This window comes from Mizuhopecten yessoensis, unplaced genomic scaffold (genome assembly GCF_002113885.1).
Source record: "Mizuhopecten yessoensis strain PY_sf001 unplaced genomic scaffold, ASM211388v2 scaffold11139, whole genome shotgun sequence".
NCBI classification, from domain to species: domain Eukaryota; kingdom Metazoa; phylum Mollusca; class Bivalvia; order Pectinida; family Pectinidae; genus Mizuhopecten; species Mizuhopecten yessoensis.
Window position 1 is genome coordinate 1,937,924 of NW_018408899.1, and position 23,143 is coordinate 1,961,066.

General features: G+C 37.5%; 3 protein-coding genes across 4 annotated transcripts in view; 1 reads left to right on the forward strand and 2 right to left on the reverse strand.

Annotated features, from left to right (window-relative positions):
- Positions 1-11,202, reverse strand: part of LOC110466586 (COBW domain-containing protein 1-like) — a 32,977-nt gene extending 21,775 nt beyond the window's left edge. Inside the window, exons 1-6 of the mRNA XM_021523174.1 lie at positions 11,117-11,202; positions 9,186-9,281; positions 8,710-8,796; positions 7,589-7,685; positions 6,632-6,723; positions 3,888-3,947 (exon numbers count right to left, since the gene is read on the reverse strand). Of these exons, the coding sequence (XP_021378849.1) occupies positions 3,888-3,947; positions 6,632-6,723; positions 7,589-7,685; positions 8,710-8,796; positions 9,186-9,270 (421 nt within the window). The 5' untranslated portion in view covers positions 9,271-9,281; positions 11,117-11,202. The remainder of the gene's footprint in view (positions 1-3,887; positions 3,948-6,631; positions 6,724-7,588; positions 7,686-8,709; positions 8,797-9,185; positions 9,282-11,116) is intronic.
- A 61-nt stretch (positions 11,203-11,263) lies between these two features.
- LOC110466585 (thimet oligopeptidase-like) overlaps positions 11,264-23,143 on the forward strand; it is a 29,397-nt gene continuing 17,517 nt past the window's right edge. The window contains exons 1-2 of one of the 2 annotated variants that reach the window (XM_021523173.1): positions 11,264-11,355; positions 22,397-22,536. In XM_021523173.1, coding sequence (XP_021378848.1) covers positions 22,451-22,536 — 86 coding nt within the window. In that variant the 5' untranslated portion in view covers positions 11,264-11,355; positions 22,397-22,450. Of the gene's footprint in view, positions 11,356-19,959; positions 20,255-22,396; positions 22,537-23,143 lie in introns of those variants that run through there. The other variant, XM_021523172.1, reaches the window with a different exon arrangement.
- Positions 13,638-16,085, reverse strand: LOC110466598 (uncharacterized protein K02A2.6-like). Its single transcript, XM_021523186.1, has 2 exons — positions 15,647-16,085; positions 13,638-15,250 (listed from the first exon to the last, which is right to left on the reverse strand). Exons 1-2 carry the CDS (start codon positions 16,083-16,085, stop codon positions 13,638-13,640), a joined length of 2,052 nt encoding a protein of 683 aa, XP_021378861.1.

Here is a 23,143-nt window from a genome sequence, read left to right on the forward strand (position 1 = left end):
TGACTGTTCGTAATAACAGACTTGAGTGATAGATTGATACAGATATAGGCTGTTTGTTTTGTAGGAAGTGTATTTATTAATGTTAGGCAGAGCCATGTTCCGCGTATCTTACATCATGTTCATGGTAGTCTGTCTACATACCGTCAGTGCTAATACGATGGACGACGTGAAAACATTGCTGGCGGACCTGATGGGGAACTATTCGGTGGAGATTCGACCTGTAAAGGACCAGAGTATGCCGGTATATGTTGATGTCGGCATGAATCTCATATCCATCAATGACTTCAATGAAGTGACCGGAGTTATTTCAGTTGTTGCCGTTATATTTCTTTCTTGGAGGGATGAAAGTCTGGTGTGGAATCCCTGGAGTTATAACAATACAACACATCTAACATTTTCACAAAAACAAATATGGGTTCCAAAAATGTACTTGGTGAACCCAGCAAGTGAGTTTAAACCCATCAGCAATAAGCATTTTAAAGTCACTGTATTAGCCAATGGTTTTGTTAATTGGGCCCCTGGAGGGGTACTTCAAGCCTCTTGTACACCTGATGTTTCTAAATTCCCATTTGATGTACAGACATGCACAATTTCACTAAATTCATATGGATACGGTACAACAAAGGTTTCTCTGACCACGCAGGTACCAACGATTAATTTAAGTCTCTTCTCAACTAACACTGCCTGGGACATCATATCAACTAAAACCATCGTAAACTCCGACGTATTCACCGATTTTGCTTCATTTTCCATCACCATGAGCAGGAGACCGTTGAACTTCATAGTCAGTGTTGTGATCCCAATCATCATGTTGGCTCTGGTCAATCCGTTTGTATTCATTCTACCGTTCAATTCCGGTGAACGAACGTCGTACAGTATCACAGTACTTCTAGCGTTCACGGTGTATATGACAGTGGTAAGTGACAGGATGCCGGCCTCATCCGATCCAATCTCCCAGTTATCGTACTATCTACTCTCAATGCTTGGTCTCAGTGTTCTTATCGTAATCATGAATATATTTCAAATCAGAACATACAGCAAAGATGACAACCAGGAGCCAGTTCCGCAGTGGATGAAGAAGTTGGTGATGAATTGCAAGAAAATTTGCCAAAGGGGCAAAGTGGAAAGCAAATTTAAACTGCAACAGGATATAAAACAAACTTCAAGCAGAAATGAACCTATCAAAAACAACATCATTCGTTTAGATTCAATCGATGAGACAGATATTGCAAACATACAAGCAACTCCAAAAGAAACCAACGTTATTCAAACTGACTCATTACAGCACGAAAACGTCACTTGGCATACTATCGCTCAATATACAGACAAAGCTTATTTTGTTGCATTTTTGGTTTTCACGGGTGTTTCATCTTTGAGATATTTTATAGAAGTTACCACATGAATTATTTCAAATGCATTACAGGTGGTATACTTTGTAATTTTTTTTTAAATTTTATGTAATAATTCATGTGATTTTTCAGAAATGTGTTGTAAGCAAAATAACTAGTCCTAAGCCTAACAGACCACCATCTGGACAGCTCTACAGGAATGTTCCTACAGTATGGCTGACAGGGCACCAATTAAACACAGAGCAGATGTATACGGTGTATAAAAAAACATAATTTAGGGAACTATAATACAGGAAAATTTCTTTTTTGACTTTTAAGCATTAAATAAAGTTTCATCAGATTGAATTTCTTCATCTTTGTTTTATGCTGAATTTTTACAATACGGGATAGAAGAAAAATGATTAACAGAACAGGAGGAAGGGTAATATGGGAAAATGTAATTATGGTAAATATAATGATCCCTCACATTATATGTGCAATTTAGTAAACTGTGATGCTTTGCTGTATTTCACCGGTACCGTTTTATTTTTATATAATCATATTATCGCCAAAAATCATGTTTGTGATGTATTTAAGAATGCATACAACTCTCTCTGTCATGTTTGTGATTTCGTTAAGAATGCATACAACTCTCTCTGTCATGTTTGTGATGTCGTTAAGAATGTATACAACTCTCTCTGTCATGTTTGTGATGTCTTTAAGAATGCATACAACTCTCTCTGTCATGTTACTGATGTCGTTAAGAATGCATACAACTCTCTCTGTCATGTTTGTGATATCTTTAAGAATGCATACAACTCTCTCTGTCATGTTTGTGATGTTGTTAAGAATGCATACAACTCTCTCTCTGTTATGTTTGTGATGTCTTTAAGAATGCATACAACTCTCTGACGTGTTTGTGATGTCATTAAGAATGCATACAACTCTCTCCATCATGTTTGTGATGTCGTTAAGAATGCATTCAACTCTCTCTGTCATGTTTGTGATGTCGTTAAGAATGTATACAACTCTCTCTGTCATGTTTGTGATGTCGTTAAAAATGCAAACAACTCTATGACGTGTTTGTGATGTCGTTAAAAATGCAAACAACTCTCTCACGTGTTTGTGTTGTCGTTAAGAATGCATACTACTCTCTCCATCATGTTTGTGAAGTCGTTAAGAATGCATTCAACTCTCTCTGTCATGTTTGTAATGTCGTTAAGAATGCATACAGCTCTCTGACGTGTTTGTGATCTCGTTAAGAATGCATACAACTCACTCTCTGTCGTGTTTGTGATGTCGTTAAGAATGCAGACAACTCTCTCTGTCATGTTTATGATGTCGTTAAGAATGTATACAACTCTCTCTGTCGTGTTTGTGATGTCGTTAAGGATGCATACAACTCTCTCTGTGATGTTTGTGATGTCGTTAATAATGTATACAACTCTCTCTGTCATGTTTGTGATGTCGTTAAGAATGCATACAACTCACTCTCTGTCGTGTTTGTGATATCATTAAGAACAAATACAACTCTTTCTGTCTTCAAGTGTCTTGTTTGTGATGTTTTTAACAACACACAAATCTCTCCGTCATGAATGTGACGTCTTTAAGATCACATACATATTTCAGTCATGTGTGTGATATCTTTAAGAATTCAAATATTCCTTTATTTTTATTTTTTCTGTCACATGTTACCAAATATCACGACTGGAAATCTCAAAAGAAGAAAGCCATTTTGGTATCCCTGTACCACTGCCAAAAATTGTAACTAAGAGATATTGGCTAAATAAGCTTTAATGATTATTTCTAAAAGGAAGACCATATTTTAGGGGACTTGTGTGAAAAATATAAAAACCATGATTAAACAAAATATATTATCAACAACAGTATTTTGAGTGTAAAACTTTAGCCAGGCCAGACTGGCATTCCAACCCTGGACTTCAGGTTGTTGTACTATCATTCTAACAGACTCAGCTATCTTGTCAACGGAAGTGCCCTAGCTGACATATAACTGTGAACTAATTACTGCATTACGAAAAACTTTGGGGTAGTCGGACAGGGATCCTTAATTTTCTCTTAGATCAACAGATCACTTTATCAAATATACACTACATACTAGGACTGTAGGATGAATACTATGTTTACTACTGTGCTAGGATAAAATGTTTAACACTCCAACATGTACACATTTTAGACACTCTTCTTTCAAAAAAGACATTTAACAAAGTAATGACTGGGGATGCTGCATGAAAACAGCTAGATTATAAAATAACGTGAATTTCAAAATATGTTTTTTTGGAAAAGTATTAAACAATATAGCTTCATTATTATGACAGCAAAAGATCATTTTTATGAATATTTTGTCCATTTGGGGTTAGAATATTTTGATATTAAAAAGATTTCTGATTCTGTAAGCAGGGTATGTCAGGTACATTTTGTAATTTCAAACAACACATTGACATAAAAACATTTTTCACCAGGTGATCTTAATCTGTGCAAGAAAATATTTCATTTAGTGAAACAAAAAACAAATTGAAATGTAAGTAAGAATAATATTACCATCCAAAAATATGTCGCTGCAGAGCTCTTCATCCAGCCAAAATATGGAAGCAATAGGACCTATGGAGAGGACAGGTTTAATTAATGACATCACTCAAATTTAAAATCCACCTCAAGTTTTCAAAACATTAAAACATGTCAGTAGTTACTCTGCTACTTTGATTATACATTTCACAAACTGCATCTCTTTTATTTTCATTAAAAAAAAAAAAATCCGGACAATGATGTATTGTCCTGAAAATATGTTTTTTAATGAAAATATGGATGAAAAATTCCTTAAAAATACATAGCAAGAGGCCCATGGGCCTAAACGGTCACTTGAGTCCTACAGTGTTTATTTTTGTTGTTGAAATATGTACCAATTTGAGTAAATAATTATTAAGTATAACGTTAACTCAAGTTTGTCAGGACCATGAGCTGATCATTCCTAGACCGATTTTCAGTTAGATTGGCCTATAGAACTTGTTTTTAAAGCTCAGGTGACCAAAAAAGTTAATTGTTACAATTTGCTTTTGTTTTGCAATGATTTGTTATTGTCACTTTACTTAACATCATATTTCAGCTAATATCTCTGGATGGTTTTTTTAGCATATTTTTTCTCCAAAAATATGATGTATGTACTATAATTTGTCATGTAGAAACACACATATGTTCTGAAGAGCTTTTATTATGATGCCTCAAAGGGAGCAAATGTTTCCTTCTAATTATTGCACAAAAAATCACAAAAAAACACAAATAATCACTGTAAATAACCCCCTTTTTTCACGCCTCTGCGATTCCGTTTTTGCGTATTGCAGAGTTATCTTCTCTTGGGAGCAGATATTGATTGTTACGTCATTGGCTTGTGTGAGAAATTTACGTCGTTTTCTCAAAAATTGATGACGTTACTCTCAAAAACAAGTGACATAACAATCAATACCTGCCCCCAAGAGAAGATAACTCTGCAATACGCAAAGACGGAATAGGACCCCCGAGGGCATAAACATCAGCATTGATGGAGCCCCCGTAAAATAAAGCAATTGGTGGGATAACAGCTAATTATATAACCCTGATGGTTTCCAGCAAGTAATTTCTTGTTTACATTGTGGCTGTATCTTTAGTAGAGGTGAGAACTGCATCTCATTTTACTATCCCAATAGTTTTCAAGTTTTATTCGAACTTTAGGCCCTTGGCCCATCAGTATACAATGCATATTACACAAATCATGGACGATGTACAAAGAATGAAGACAATCAAATTCCAATATAATACCCTTCATTTGTTTGTTTCCCTCATAGATGACTTTTCCTAGTACATGTATACACAATTCTTTAATATTATGGACACTCAATAACTGAACGACTTTAAACAGAGATGGTACAATATAGTACTGCGATAGTTGTTTCACTCTCCCGACAGTATTGGTTTAAACAATATTTCATTTACAAATATGCAGTACATAATGTAAATATTATACAGAATGTAATGTTAGCGATCTGGCAACAAGAGTAGGCTCTTATATTAAGCCATCTCCCACCAGTATTGTGATAGTATTCCGATAGTTGTTTCACTTTACTATTGTATTGCGAAAGTTGTTTACTATCATAAAAGTATTATGATAACTGTTTTACTATCAATATAGTAGTGTGATATGTAGTTTATATAAATATTGCAATAGTTTTTGAAATCTGATTTTGTATCATTAACTGATTTGAAAGAAATTTGTCATTTTCATGTCATTTTCATATGTCATTCCAGGTGGTGTTTTGTCATCTTCAGTGTCTTGTATTCTTGGAGTTATAAATTTGAATTCATTAATAAAAGAAAAACATATTAAAATAATTTTGTTAATTTCTTTGAAACAATCAAATAAAAGAAAAGACACAGTCAAGTACACATATTCCTATGTAAGTCTTTAAACACCGTTTTGAAAGAAGAGATTTGTAGTGAAAATAATATAGAAAATACTTCTAATATGGACTAGTATTACTCCACCTGCTAATATGAATACAGGCAACACGATGACACCAGCCATGAGCTAGAAGGCCATGCAGGTACCGGTCGTGGCTGTGATACTCTGTGATCAGCACAATGTCGGATACATAGTGATGCAGTAACAATGGAGGGGAACATACTCTGCTTACAAGGTCTATTTACGTAAAAGGGTAACGGTATACACCTCCAGTCTAATAAATTAATACTTGATTTGTACAATTAAACAAGCTTTGGCATCACCATGCCTTTTGTTATGGGAGTTTCAGAGTGCACTGTTTGCAAGTGAATCAGCTTGTCACTAAGTGTTCCGATTGAACTTCCGGGGTTTTGTTAGCAATTTCAATCTAGGTTTTCCCAGAAGATTTAGCCAGCCGTGCTTTTGAGGACAGAGTAATCAAGATGTATATCAAAAGAAAGCTTTTGTCACTATCAATACTTCAGTATTACTAGTACTGTTGCAATAGTTTTCAACTTTTGTAATCCATATCAATGTATTGATATCCTGGTGATAAACTTACAATACATTGATAGTATGATGTATTGTTACACTCCTAATAGACAGAATGTGGGACAAACAAATGCTGTCTTACGGATAATGAAGGCATCTGGAAAGAGGCTCACCCATTTTATATACTTTTTGAACGTTCTACCTACTTTTCATTTTCCGTATCATTGACATTTTAACAAAGATCCTATCCTTCAGACTTTTCAAAATGTTAAACATTTTACGTTTTTAAGTTCAACATCAGCTGTAAATTATATGTACCCACCTGGGTCCGCTAATCCTGTCGTCTCCAACAGGACATAGTCAAACTTGCCTTTCTTTGTCATCAAATTCTCAATGGCCTTCACACCATTATCTCTGTGTAAACAAAAATCATGTTATTGAACATTTTGAATGAAGGTTTATTTCACAAGAACATGTACATATAATTATAAAATATAATCAGCAACAATTTTTGAGGCTATCTTTGATCAACACAGCAAAATAATTACACCGTTTGTAATAGCATAAACCATTAAAAATATCTTTCACAGAAAATCATGATTGTGCTAATTTAATAACCAATTACCATGGCATAAATTAAAATAAATGACAGTTTTTAATAATCAAAGTCTAAAAATACTGTTAGAGTATTCTGTAGTACATAATGTACTGTACATACCTACCAGGTAATATATTTTTTCAGCTTAGTCACACCCACCCCCTCCCCCTAACCTCTCTTCCTTAAGACACACATTCAACATATTTACTTTGCTTATACACAATACACTGTATATTGATTTAAGTAAAACACATCCAACAAAAGTTTTTTGTTAGGATCCAGTAACTTACTGTACCATTCAGCTTTTATTACACATAAGTCATATATAAATATCAAACATGTACTGTATCTACCCAGTGCACTTGAATAATTGTCTGAATAGGGATGAGATAACAGTTGTAAAGGTGAACTAACTGTCAGATACATTCCAAGAAAAAATCAAAACTGCTCTCTTTCTCATTATTCTTTAATACTGGAAAATAGTCTTGTCAGATTGCAAGACCGTCAGTCATCTGAGAGAAAGTGTATTATATTTTGTTAACAGGAAGGGCCAAAATGTAGGGGGTCTGACAAAGGGGAGCTCATATCATTTCAATAAGAGCCCAAGAAAAGGGAGGCAAACTTTGTACTATGAAAACAGTATACATGTATCAACATTTCAGCTGCTAGTCTGATACTTACTTGACAGAACAACACAGACATCCATTGCGGAGTTCCAGCCACTCCTCATAGAGTTCTCCCTCCTGTCCGATAGACATGGACTTCTCCACAGATTCACCTACAATTTCACAATAAATTCCACAATATTTCTCCAAAATCTCCTTCAACTAAAAGAAATCAATCACTGTGTTTATTAGGAGATTTCCTCTTATTTCATGTCCACTATACATTGTATTAGAGGGAAACATGTACTCCATTAGGAACACAGTAACACCAAAATAGTTTGAGGATTTTAAATGTGTAAATTTCTATGTTTATATCATTTTAAATATTTTTGCTCTATCAAAAATAAAACATTTCAAAAAGATTTTCATGCACATGATAAATTAACTATTTCCTGTTCATCCTCAAAAATCGATGTTTCTAGCCATCCTTTCTATAATTATACATTTTGTACATACAATGTTCCTTAAATTGTTACTTGGCACTCATTTTGTTCAATATCATTGACATTAATGATAGGGTTATCAGACTTGTTAACAGCATTATTGGCAAAAGTACATTTGTATGTTTAATTATAATCATTGTAAGTGTAGACTCTGAAACTCACTTGTTAAATTATCTCCCGTGTTTTCCACTACAATAGGTCTATTACTTGATCATTATAACTTATATTTCTAATAAAGGTCATGCTTACAGACATCTGCTTTAGAATGACATAAACAAGAAATACAGTATACGGCAAATAAAACTTCAGAACTGCAAAAATTATTCATTGGACATTCCAGAAAATCATACTGTTAATAAGACCCCAGGATATTGGACCAAATACCAGGTTTTAATCTGACAATAGACTAAACTGCAGTTAATAAGACCATAAACCAGATCACAGGAAATCAGACAAAGGAACAGGTTCAAGAAATGAATGTGCATACAAACTTTATTTATTTTACAACCATTATATAACAAGTTCTAGCAACTTATATTAATCCCTCTTGTTGGCCTGGATGTTAAATCGTGGCGGGTCTTAGGAGTACCCGGAGAAAACCCCTGTGGTCTGACAGGCAGGGACCCCATAACCTCTCACATCCAATTGGGGATTACAATTTTTACTTCATATTTTTTCTTTAAGAAAATATTACCTTCACCAAATTCATTCATAATGACAGCAATCTTCTTTCCATGTTGTTCAGATAAAACGTAGTTTAGAAGAGTTGTTTTCCCTGCACCTGAAATAACAAAGCTATATATAAGAACATGTATTGCATGTTTAGTTACAAGCTTAATCTCATGAAACAACTTCAGTTAACCCAGGGTACTATGAAAAACGTTATCTGAACAGAGCGGTCTCTGAAAATTTGTTTTACATATAATTACAGATTTATCAAAAGTTAATTTCATCAGATAAATCCTTTTTAATGGGGTGATTTACAAAAAAATATTAATAATAAAAAAAAAAAAGTTAACACATACTGTATAAGAAATATCAACGATCCATTTATTTCATTCCACAGTACCTTCAGGTACAGCAGAGCTTGTATGAATTGAGTGCGTGGCCCCCCTGAGAGGGGTGGGGCTCAGTTAAAGGAAATAACAGTACTTTTGTTTTCTTGCCTACCTAAGAATCCGGTGATCACTGTTATTGGTACCCGTTTGACCTCTGCTGGCACGAGGTCAGGCATCTCATCCTCATCGTCGGACATATTTATATCAACTGTAATTAACAAGAAATTGTATCAGCTCAGCAGACAAAACATGAGGACATACAGGCTTTGTACTCGCTTTCCCTCTCTGCACACTTGGAATATGTCATAACGAAATTGAAGGCTTAGTGTGCACTACTATGTGGATGAGACAAGGAGACCCCCTTTCATGTACATCAAAAGAATCTTGCGGTTGCACAATTGTAAAATTGACTAGCTTTGAAGTCGGATGTCACTCCTCTGTAATCTTTAGAGGTCATGTATCAGCCTCGGGATTGGTCAGGTGTTTTTTTACCTGAGACCAATCAAATAGCTAGCCTCGTGATGAGCTTAACTTTTGCGTTGACATATTCCAGGGGTGCAGAGGGCAAAAGTGAGCATTACCCCTGGAGTATGGGAGATGGCTTAAACTATGTACCAGGTTGTTTTTTTCAGCACTTTGTCAAAGAATACATTTCAAAAATTCATCAAATACTTAAAGGCTCCTTGGTTTACAATCGTTCAAAATTTTCCACCTGAGCGGACGCCATTTTTGAAGGTCAGGGAATGTCTAATCAACGAGTCCTACTGATCCGGACCGAGAACAGAAAATATCATTCTTGTTTAGAATATTTCTGGACCGCCTCTTTTTGTTGATTAGCCACTACTCTGAAATACAAAAATGGCATCCGCTCAGGTGGGAAATTTTGAACGATTGTAAACCGTTGACTCTACTGACGGAATTGAGCAGCTATTGGTGATAATAAGAGCAGATTTGAATCCATAAATAATCCACTTATCGATATGGGTGTATGTGTTGTGTCATAGTCAATTTTTGTTGTCAGCACCTCAAAACTCTACACACGTTTTCATATAGCAGTGCGCTCTGGCCCCACACCAGACATATCTATCTGTCAAAATGTCAAAGTCTGGTGTCAGGGCCAGAGAATACTCGGGCTAACTTTAACTTTATGTTGTTTCCGACATACAAGTTTCTGGAAAAAAGTCACAGGATTTAAGTGTTCAAGTGGTACATTATGGGGACACACATTCTTCCGGTGTTCCTCTCAAACAAGGGTCGTTTTGGTATAAAAGGTTCAACCGGTCGGACCACAGTTGTTCGTTTATTAAATAATGTTGAACCCAGTAATCTTAGGCTAGCCTTGACATTAAGCCTTTTAGGGTCTGCATAAACATTTGCAGGTCTGTCAGTATAACCAAAATTGTTACATTTAAAAGCAGACATACCGGTTGTTCCGCATAAACGAACATACCGGTTGTTCCGCATAAACGAACAGGCCCAGGCCTAGGGTTAGCTGACAATCACATACTTCTACTTATAAATGGTAATGACCAAAACAAGTTGAAGATAATGTCATGAGGGAGAAAGAGATTTGGTCGATTCCAAGAAAGCCAATATAATATATACATGTACATCAAATTTAATTTGTGTTTTCTGACCTGGGTTCTGCAGTGTGGTATTTGGAAGGATTGGTGATGGGCATGCCTTGATTGCCTGGTTGCTGGTATAAGTCTAGTGTGTTTCATACATGAGTATTTCATCCCACTTTTTATTTAATCAGTATTGTTCTACTTTCTTTCAACTTTTACAAGAGACGTAATATATAAGCCAAAATGAAGGTAATACCCGGTTTCTTTGGAAGGTAAAAAGAATGAAAACATTGATACATTTGTACCGCGAAATAGAACCTCCCGCAAATGACATTGTATCAGTCTGCAGCGATTGTGGCAGACTGGTGCAGTGTTTCTGTAGAAAAACGATATCTCATTACATAACGCACCCCCAACACTCAAATCAATACCAGGCTGCATTTCAGTGTATAATTAAACTAGAAATCAATCTCACCTGTCAGTTTCACGTGGTTTTGTTGATTTGACAATCCGGAGAAAACGAGAGAGTCAACAAAGGGGAATAACTCGATTCGAAGATTAAATAAAGGACTCACTGTATTCAGCGCAACATTTCACGACGGAGTGTGGACAGACAATGAGAGCTTTAATTAGTTACAGAGACATCAAGCTTGCTTCTTGATTATTAGAAACTTGAACGCATACGGGATATGAAAAAACTAATTGTTTGCTGAGGTTTGGTTTCATTTTGTTTAACTTCCTATTAATAGCTAAGGTCATTTAAGGACGTGCGTCCATGTGAAGTGTATCGTACGCGCATGTTTGCGTGTGTGTATGTTCAATGTGGTGGTATACGCATATAAACATTGTATGAAGGGGAGACCAGGGCCGAGAAAATCTAAATCTGGCCATCCCAAATATTTTGAATTGACGGAACGTAAAGTTACGGCCCATGAAAAATGATGCGGAAAAATCTTTTTTTCTAAAGTTCCTTTTTTTATTTTCATGTTTGTGTTGCAATTGTAGAGTTCTTACCTTGTGATATAACAGACAACACAAGGTAAGAACACTGCAATTGCAACACAAACATGAACATAACAGCTACACTAATATCACTTTCACTTCTTGCCACAACCAAGTCGAACACATTCCACAAACATAGAACACATATACACAACAACACACTCGGCTTCGACGAAAACAGACTCGCCCAACACGAAGAACACGACGCACCACTCACACTATTCCCAGCAATATCCACACGTCTCAAACACAAACACATTAAACCAAGCAACTCTTACATCTTTATCCTCCTACTCGCAATATCATCAGACACTGAACTAAGCCCAGGGCCCAGAGCATGCGGAACATGCAACAAAACCGTCACATGGCAAACAAATGCTATATGCTGCGACACATGCGATACATGGTACCACACCAACTGCCAAGGCATGAAAACATCCTTCATGTATACTATACTGACATATCATGGGAGTGCATACAATGTGGCATGCCAAATTTTTCATCAACACTTTTCGATACCACATCAATACACTCCACAAACATATTTTCAGAACTAGATTCGATAAATTCCATAGACGACCCCACAAGCCCAGGCCCTCCAACAGCCACTTCCTCTCTCATAAAAAAACAACACACAACAACTCAACACAAACTCGACAATCCAATACGCATCACAACAATTAACTTCCAATCCATATCCAACAAAAAGCCAGACCTAGAAGAAATAATCCACGCAATCAAACCAGACATCATCATAGGTACGGAGACATGGCTAAATAGCACAACTTCATCATACGAATACTTTCCAATAACACAGTACACAGTATATAGAAAAGACCGCACACCAAACGCAAAAGGACAAAGCCACGGTGGAGTACTACTCGCTATCACAAACAAATACATCTCGCAACAACTTCCAGAATTAGAAACAGATAACGAATCCATTTGGGCCAACATCAAAATGTCAAACTCACATAACTTCATAGTAGATGCATACTACAGACTACCATCAGACAAAGGACATTCACTCACATAACTCGAAATATCCCTGAACAGAATAGGAACACAGAACAACACAATAACATTTATTAGCGGAGACTTCAACCTCCCACACATAGATTGGTCAAACAACACCACAACACCAGGCAAACCAGACACAACCCTATATCAACGCCTTCTAGACATCATCGACGATAACTACATCACCCAAACCATAGACAAACCCACAAGAGGAGAACACATCCTTGACCTAACACTCACAAATCGTACATCCATCATCAATAAACAAGAAATAGTCCCACCGATAGGCAAGGCAGATCACGACATCATATATACAGAAGCAGAGATTAGACTACAAAAATACGCCAACCACCTAGGAACATTAACCTACTATATAACAAAGAAAACTGGGACAACATCAGAAAATTCCTCACTAATCTAAATAACAACTTTCAGGACCTAGAACATCAAAACACAGAAGACCTTTTGGTAAGTTTCAAAACAACACTCCATACATCTACAGAAAAAAACATTCCAATAAATCACTAACATACAAACACAGACTGCCTGTTGTGTTTGTGAAGGTCCTTTATCGTAAAGATACAACTCACAACAACACACGACTGCTAGGTTATTTAATGGCGGTTCACAACATACAAATACAGAGCATGCGCAAGGCATAAATCGGAACCATGCGGTCCGACACTACTTACAGGATAATAATCCGGATACATGTTAACCTTGGACATGAACATAACACTTTTCTCCCCCTAAGCAAAGGTTTCCTTTAAACAATTATAAGGATTAGAATGTAGCTTCCCTGGCTCACTGTTCATTAATATCATTGATATTTAAAACTAAAGTTATTGTCCCTTGGTACATTGTCCATACATTTTCAATTACCATAATTTGTCAAAATCATCTTACTGGTAACTTATACTATACCTAGTCTTAAACACTATTAATTTTAACAGTTTTTTGAACTCATAACTCATTTAACAGTTCTCAATGAGACGCGAAGGTTTCATAACTTCACGACGCGGATACCTATCGCTTGTAGCGATGGTTACAGGGTCTGCGCGCGTAATTGGCACACTCGAAGTCTGTGGTGTACTAGCGACCTCACTGGGTTTAGTCTTTGGACTAGATGGTGATGACACCCTCTCAGTTCCCACGAACGGAATCGGTGGAAATACTGGGAGACAGTCTGGATAATGATGCATGTCAGAAACTATTTGTTCTGGAGTTGCCATGTTACAGTTTACATCACAAGCACGCATCTGATCAACATGTCTCTTCCATGTTAGGTTGTCCACCTGGATGGTGTATGTAAGGGGTCCTAGTTTGCGAAGCACAATGCCTTTGCTCCATGTAGGTTTCCTCGGGTTTCCGCGATAGTCTCGGGTAATCACAATGTCACCGACTTCAAAATAACGAGTCTTTGACACTGTAGGGGTAGTCTTTTGTTGTATATTCCCCGACAGATCTGGACGCATGACATCAAGTCTGGTTCTTAACTTTCTGCCTAGGAATAGTTCACTGGGGATAGTCTTGGTAAGACTATGGGGTGTGGTACGATAGGACAAAAGAAACGAAGCAAGTTTCTGGTTCAGTGTACCACCTTCCCAAGCCATTGATTTCATAGCTTGCTTAAAAGTACGCACTGCTCTCTCTGCCTCACCATTTGAACTTGGGTGATATGTTGCAGAAAGAATATGACGCACGCCGTTTTCCTTGAGAAATGTGGTAAACTCGGCCGCGGTGAACTGAGGACCATTATCGGAAACCAGTTCTTTTGGTAAACCATAAGACGCGAACAAATACCTCAAGGCGTTGATGGAACTTGTCGTAGTTGTCGAAGACATACGTATTACGTCAAGCCACTTCGAATGCGCGTCAGCTACGATCATGTACATTTCATCCATAAATGGACCGGCGAAGTCGATATGGATACGACTCCATGGCGCTGAAGGCCATCTCCCAGGGTTTGCAGGAGACTTGGGCGCATTAGGAAGTACTTTCCGACATGCTTCACAGGCTGACACTTTACGCTCAATGTCAACATCCATGTTTGGCCACCACGCGTGTAACCGAGCCAGAGATTTCATTCTCACGATTCCTGGGTGGTTGCTATGCAACTCGTCTAAGATATCCGTCTGATATCGTTCGGGTATGATCACGCGTATACCTCGGAGTAAACATCCTTCCTCGATGGTCAACTCCTCTCTTATCCGGTGATACGGTTGTAGATCATCCTTGGAATGGACATTTGGCCATCCACTTCTGGTAAATTCCATCACACGAGACCGAATTGGATCGGCTTTGGTCGCCGCTGCGATACGCGAAGCGGTAACGGTTAAGTTGTTAACCTGCATTTTGTTAACTAACTCAGCTTCCTCATAGAAAACATAGTCGTCACGGTTGCTACTTATATCCTCTTTCAATGGAAAGCGCGATAACGCGTCAGCATTTCCGCTTTTGTCGGTCGTTCGAAACTTAATGTCAAACTGGTACGCGGACAGCTGGATTGCCCATCGCTGTAACCGTGATGCTGCAAAAACCGGAATGCCTTTCTTTGGCCCCAAGATCGTTGTCAGAGGCTTGTGATCTGTTAAAAGCGTAAAACGCCGTCCATAGAGGTACTGGTGAAACTTTTGAATTCCAAAAATAATAGCCAACGCGTCTTTCTCTATCTGAGAATAATTCTATTCGGCCGACGTCAAGGTACTGGACGCGTACGCGATCGGTTTGTCGCTCGACTCGATGGTATGTGAAATTTACCGCTCCGAGCCCGTAGGCTGAGGCGTCTACAGCCAGCATTAACGGTTTCTGTGAATCATAGTGGACCATGACCTCAGACGATACTAAGAGTTTTTTGATAGTGTCACAAGCACTAGCACACGCCGGGGTCCACTGCCATTCTACATCGTTTGCTAACAAATGAGTCAGAGGCTCTGCGACTGTAGCCATGTTCGGATGGACATGCGGTAATAATTGACAATACCGAGCCACGATTGAAGCTCACGCTTGGTTTGGGGATCAACCATTTTCAAAATGGCTTCCACCTTCCTCGGTGAAGGATGGATACCGTCCTTGTTGACCTTAAACGCGAAATATTCTACTTCGTCGCGCATGAAGAAACACTTGGTTTTCTTTAGTCGGATACCGAAATCCTCTAGTCGCTGAAGCGTTGTGTCGAGATTGTGACGGTGTTCGGCGTCAGATTTTCCCGTGATTAGAATATCATCTAATATGCATCTGACACCTTCAATACCTTGCAGGACCTGGTCCATAGTGCGTTGAAATATGGCGGGAGCAGCCGCTACGCCAAACGGAAGACGCGTGTACCGATACAAGCCGCGGTGCGTGGTGATGGTAACTAACTTCCGTGACTCCTCATCCAACAACACTTGTTGGTCAGATTCAGTTCTGATCACCACCATTCAACTTTGCGAACAACTCCTCGCTGGTCGGTAACGGGTATTCTGGAACATCCAAGTAGGGATTAATAGTGACTTTATAGTCTCCACATATCCTCACAGAACCATCAGGTTTTAACACTGGTACACTGGGAGTGGCCCAAACTCTCCACCTTTTCGAGAATTCCAGCCTTTTCAAGTCGGTCAAGTTCTTCGCCGATCTTGTCTTTGAGAGCGAAAGGCACGTACCTTGGTTCGAAGAACTTAGGGATAGCATCCTCCTTTAATCGGAGGCTAGCAGTTACTCCCTTCACAGTACCCAACTCTTCATTGAACACTTTGTACTTCTGGAAGAGTTTCTCTTGTGAATGTCCATTGATGGTGTAGTTGATAGATTGCCAGTTAAGTTTAACTTCCTCAACCAGTTTCTACCAAGCAATGCTGGTCCATCAGCCTTGACCACGAGTAACGGCAATGACACCTGTTGGTCTCCATACTGTAGCATCACAGACATCTCCCCGACAACTCGTAAAAGTTGACCTGTGTATGTCCTCAGAGCTGTTGACGTGTCGTTCAGTTTCACAGAACCCTAATACTTCTGACGATACTCCTTTTCCGATATTAAAGAAACCGAAGCCCCGGTGTCCAACTCCATTTTCTGTGATGGCGGTCAATTATCAAATCAATGTTTATTTCCTTCTGACCGTCATATTTTATCGAAAACAGAGGCCAAGAGTACTTACAGTCAGTTTCATAGGCACCAGAACTATCCACATCGGAATCTTCCACGAAGTTGATTTTCGGATTTTTTCTTTCTTAAACTTTGAGTACTTTCAGTACTTTGATGTGGTCGCAGTTTGTTTACATGTTGACGTGATTTGTTTGCCGGACACATTTTGCTCAGATGACCGTTTTCGTGACATTTGTGGCACTTGCTGTTCTTATAATAACAACTGTCACCACTATGATTGTTCTTTCCACAACGAAAGCATTGTGTAAACACTTTGTGTGTCTGTTCCGCGTTCTTATTCCCCTCGAACATTGCAGAAGTTTCTTTTAGTTTGCGCGATTCACAGTCTGCCATCTCCATACTAACGGCAATGTCCATTGCTTTTTTCAATGTCAATTCAGCTTCCGATAGCAATTTCCTTTGGGTTGCCGTGAAAGCCAACCCACACACAAATCTATCCCGCAAGGCATCGTTCAAAAACGCTTCAAAATTACAATGTTCACTGAGTTTACGGAGTTCGGCTAGAAATTGACTCACCGTTTATCCTTTCTTTTGTTTGCGTTGATAAAACTTGAACCGTTCCGCTATCACCAGGGGTTTGGGTTGCAGATGATTTCGAATGTTATTTTTCAGCTCATCGTACGTTTTTTCACCGGGTTTTGCCGGACTCACAACGTTACGAATTAACCCATACGTTTTACTGCCACATACGGTCAGTAATATTGAACGTTTTACATCGTTATCATCCACCGCATTAGCCACAATGTAGTGTTCCAAACGTTCAATGCACTCGTCCCAATTTTGCGAGTTTACATCAAATTCTTCGATGCTTCCGTGTCTTACAGCCATACCTTACAGTTTTTCTGTTACAAGTGTTGTTCCGATGTAAGTTTACGTCAATCCTCGTCGCCACTGTTGTGTTTGTGAAGGTCCTTTATCGTAAAGATACAACTCACAACAACACACGACTTCTAGGTTATTTAATGGCGGTATCCACACATACAAAACAGTAAAAGCTGAAGTACAAAAACAAACCCGCCATGCATACCTACAATACATTGAGAGGATGATTACAGACCTACCAATAGACGAACCTGAAGACCCCAGCACAAGGAACAAATACAACCCTAAACAAGAGACCCATGGGCCTTAACGGTCACCTGAGTCCTACAATATTTATTTTTGCTGTTCAATTATGTACCAACTTGAGTAAAAAAAAAAAATATATAACGTCAACTTAAGTTTGTCAGGACCATGAGCTGATCATTCCTAGACCGATTTTCAGTTAGATCGGCCTATTAGAACTTGTTTGAAAAAGATATTTTCAAAATAGCGGCCATGGCAGCCAAATGGTATTTCTTATCGACCCGAAAAATAGTTTGAAATAGTTTTTCAAAATGGCGTCCGTGGCGGCCATATTGGATTTCTGATGCACCAGAAAAATAACAAACTTTGTCAGGACCATGAGTCGATCATTCCTACAAAGTTTCAGTTCAATCGGCCTAGCAGAACTTGACTTAAAGTTTGAAATATTTTTTCAAAATGGCGGCCGTGGCGGCCATATTGGATTTCTGATTGACCCGAAAAATAACAACCGTTGTCAGGACCATGAGTTGATCATTCCTACCAAGTTTCAGTTCAATCGGCCTTGCAGAACTTGACTTTAAGTTTGAAATAGTTTTTCAAAATGGCGGCCATATTGGATTTCTGATCGACCCGATAAATAACAACACTTGGTCAGGGAAATGTCAGTAACCTTCCCATGAAATATTAATGAAATCCCGTTGCCAGTATTTCAGCTTAAGTTGCGAAACACAGCTCATTACATTCATACAAGACCTCGCACAGAACCACAACAACAACAAACAAACAGACATTATCATTATGGATTTTGCCAAAGCCTTCGACAAAGTCCCACACAAACATGGATAACAGACTTCCTATTACAACGCACCCAAACAGTAGTACTTGAGGGAAAACACTCCGACAAAATCATATAATAAAAACCCTAGACTTTATTTTCGTTGAAATATACGAATTTATTTTGGGACATTTTCGACCCTGGCCATCTGGAAAATCGTGATAATGGCGAGAAAATCTAACGTTGTATGGTTTATGACGTCATAATTAAGTTGATTCCCAAGGCGGGGCAAATCTTCCGACAAAAAACTAAAGGGAGTGCAAGGACTGAAACTCTGCGCGGAGATTGTCCATAGGCCATATCCCGGACCGACCCGATATCCGCCTTGCAAGTAACAAATCCGTTTAACTTCCGCTCGTCAACTTTTCAGAAAAAATCACGTTTCAATCACCATCAGACATGCAGTGATGAAAACAAGCAGGTAGTGTTCACAATGCATACCTATCTCCCTTTATTATGCCGTTTGCTGTATTTGATAGTATATCTACCTTTCTACCGAATACATTCAGTAGATGACAGTATATGAAAGGTTTCCGTATGACCATGTCCATATCCTACAGCGTTGGTTTATCTTAAAAGTGTTGAACTGGATATGGCGCGTGCCGGGCGGTATGGCGTGTGCCGGGCCGACATTGGTTTGTCCAGGACATGGCCTATGTACAGTTAGCCGCGGGAGTTTATGATAACTATTATCATTTCCATATTTTACAAAATGAAAACAATTTGGCAACACGTATACAACCACATCCCTGCTACAACAGACAGACAGAAGAAAAAATTCACGGTTATCGGCACACGGTACGAGTTACCTCCCGTTGAACGATCAACACTGGTTTCAGCACGGACTTATCATAAAATCATAAAAAATGTTCTATAATGATAAATTTTTAAAGGAAAGGAAATTGAAAACAAAATATCTTAAAATATGAATATTGTTTATCAGAAATAAGTCAGCTGTAGACCCTATATCTAACGGTTACATTGCTTAAGAAAGAAAGAAAATATAAAAAGTATATAACTTAACGGTAACTTGACACACAAACGTAGTAAATGACAAAATGTGGTATGTTTTTGTTGCGATTATCAATTTCTTTAATACACTGTCGTCTGAAGATACATGTTAAGACATATCACAGGTACACAGTTATACTTTCTGATTACTCCTAAAATTAAAAGAACTCTTCATCTGAATCTGTTGTGCGCTTTTTGAAACATATTATCATATAATAAGATTCAAGACCATTTTTGACATCGACGCATCCACACATGACAATCTTTTGCTTGTCACGGTGCCGGTTCCATAAAGCTATATCGGGCAGGAATATTTCATTGCTGATATCCTATTTTAAAAGCAACTCGCCCATTCCGAACCGAGACTTCTCCTTCAGTATGACGGCTTATGCAGGACATAAACTGACATGGGACCTTACCCCAGAAAGAATAGAAACACAGGCCAAAAGTCTTATCGAGAAATCGAAAGCTGTCTACGACACTGTTGGTTCATTGAACAAAGATAGTGTTACGTATGACAACGTTGTAAAGGTAATACTTTCTCCAACAGTGTGAGAGGTTTACACGGCGATATACTTTTGACAAAAATCATATCCAGATAGAAAAAAGGCCGACCAGCGGACTCTTGCGTTCAAAGGTGTTTGAAATTCTGACTGTAAATTGAGATCAAAGTCATATAAAAAATAATGGTATTACTATTTTTTTATTGTAATACCCTTATATTTTTTTTATATAATTGTTATCTCAATTTACAGTTATAATTTCAAACACCTATGTTACGTACAACTTACGTTATAGGAGTAAGGTAAAAACTGTGTCCTTGGCAGTTTCAGTATCATTTATTTTTTTAGTAACATAATTCTATTCCAACAAAGTCGTACCTGTCACTGTTTAATATGTACCACTTATATTATACTTCTGTATTTCTGCGTGCATAGTTTATTTTTTTTATAAGGTGTAAGGTACTTTAGGCCTTCCTATTATGCTTCAATAGCATTGGATGAGAAGTTTCTGAGGCTGTAAGGGTAAATTGACGAATAAATAAATTAGAGCAAAATTAAACAGAAAAACGTGCTTCACGTTGTGTATACTCATTGTTTCGCCCTTTATATTTATCTGGACAGTCAGTTTGCCTTCTCTCTAACACCACATTAAATCTATAAAAAGCTGTTACTATAAATGTATTGTTTTCTATATAAATGGAAATACAATTTTACCGATCAATTATCTAATATGATACATACATATCCTGTTCTGTGCTATCTGAACCGTTACCAGATTGCTTTTCTTATTTTTGCTTTTATTTTTCTTCTATTTTTAAAGGACCCCATTGGAAATAAGCCACTTTGTGGCTTTTATGGGTAATCCTAGGTAAATGGCACTCACCACTCCTATTATGCGACCTATTTATATCTACCTTCATTTACTAAAAATAGTCTGTCTCATTTTATAGTATTATCAGCCTTTTTTTTTTAGATTTTTAAACTCTTTAGTTTGTGATATATGTCAAAGATTGAATTAAGAAATCTTTTATTATGATAGATCTATTATCATTCTCAGTCCTAATACAATTTTTTTTTTTTGATTTACAAGCTGCATTGTGATCTTAATTATAAGTTTTATTCTAAGTTGTGATATCTTGTAATAACATGCCTATTTTACCTGAATAAATATTATTATTATTAACCCTTGCCTAGTTTCTGTGCCCGTCTACTTAAAGCACACACTTCTGTGACACCATTGTGGTAAAAAAGTACAGAAATGCATGGGGGAAATGGCCACAAAATTATTTAAGTAGTTGTATTGTTTACATTTCTGAATGACAACCAAATGTTTTGCATAGTGTGGCAGTTTTTCATTGTACACAGGATTACGGTCGCCTTCTAGCTTCAAGCTAGAGGGAATTTCCCTTTAGCTCGGTGGTAGAGCGTCTGACTAAGGGATCACAGGTTCGACCCCTGGGGGAAGCACCTTTCACTCTTTCCTGTTACACATAGGATATACTTACATTTAATTTGTTAAGAACAATTAAGGGAATTCAAAGAAATGCATAAGGATATCGAAGCAGAGGACATGATGCATGACAGTTGCATGGTTTTGTTAAGCAGATTGTACATATAAGAGTGGCATATGAATTATTTCAAAACTAAGTGTTTACTATCACTCCCTAAAACCCATGATGTCAAAATACCTGTTGTATGTGTGCAGCGATCAGGGTACAGAAACAGGCACAGAAAACAAACAGGACCTCAGATTATGTAATTGAAGTTTTTGATGATTCTGTCGGTTCATTCTGAATATACACAGTACATTAAAAAATACATAAACTAACTCTTTCTTATTAAAAGTGTTAATCTACTACTATAACATGTTAAATGCATGCAAGTTAAACTACTATTTTAACATGCTAACTGCTAAGGCATTAAATATGAACAAATTTGTGTTTTATGACAGGTTAAATGTTTTCATGCTAAAGAAATGAATACATTAGTTTATCTGGTTTTTGAACTCATAGTCTTTCATACATTATCTACAATATATGACATGTTGATGGTGACAGGTCAATGTTGTGCATGTTCCACCATGATATCACTCCTTTTGGTAGATGCTTTTAATTTTCTTATGTTAAATGTTAATGGTTTTTGTCCAACTATTTTTTCTGTTGTCTTACAGTCCTTAGCAGACAATGACTGTGAGTATGCTGTGCTGAGGAACAATCTAGACTTCATGCAACATGTATCTCCTAACAAGGAGCTCCGTGATGCCAGTGTCGCCGCGGATAAAAAACTCTCAGACTTTGATGTTGAGATGAGGTACCACAAATTAAACAGTTCTTACATATGGGTTACATGGGGTTTTATACAGGAACATAAAGGTTCCCCGATGAGTGACGGTTGTTTATCATGTTTAGCTTGAGTAAGTTAATTTTCAAATTATATAATGACACAAGATTTACATAGTGTCATTTACAATGTAAATAAAAAATGTTGACCAACTCCTAGCAGGTTTATCCGATGAGTTTAGGTGGGGAAACCTGTAATGTTTGTGTGAGAATATTTTTTCTCCAAATTGGACTTGAGAAGAAAATGTGTTCAAAAATGTTTGTTTCTGATTGTCACTGCCCAAAGTTACAGTAAAGTTCTCAGTTTTTCCAAAGTTTCTTCTGGTTAAATATACCTGAAGGTATTCATGTTCAATGATAAAACTACTTTTTGTAGATTATATTTTTTGAACCATACAAATTGTGAAGTACTTGCTCTACAGGAACTGTCATTGAAATGTGTTTTTTAAGTTTCATGTGCTTATATGGCATGGAGTTATATCTCTCTATGATAAAATATATGTGCATGTCCCCTTGCAGCAATTTACTTTGTCTAAGACGTATCTCACATGTAAATACAGCAAACCATGTTTATAATT

Excerpts from the sequence above, each read along its gene's own strand:
- LOC110466598 (XM_021523186.1), bottom strand. The coding sequence starts at position 16,085 with ATGGTGGTGATCAGAACTGAATCTGACCAACAAGTGTTGTTGGATGAG. Across the intron at positions 15,251-15,646 it reads TGAGCTTCAATCGTGGCTCG|ATCACAAGCCTCTGACAACG; the intron begins GTATTGTCAATT and ends CGCTTTTAACAG.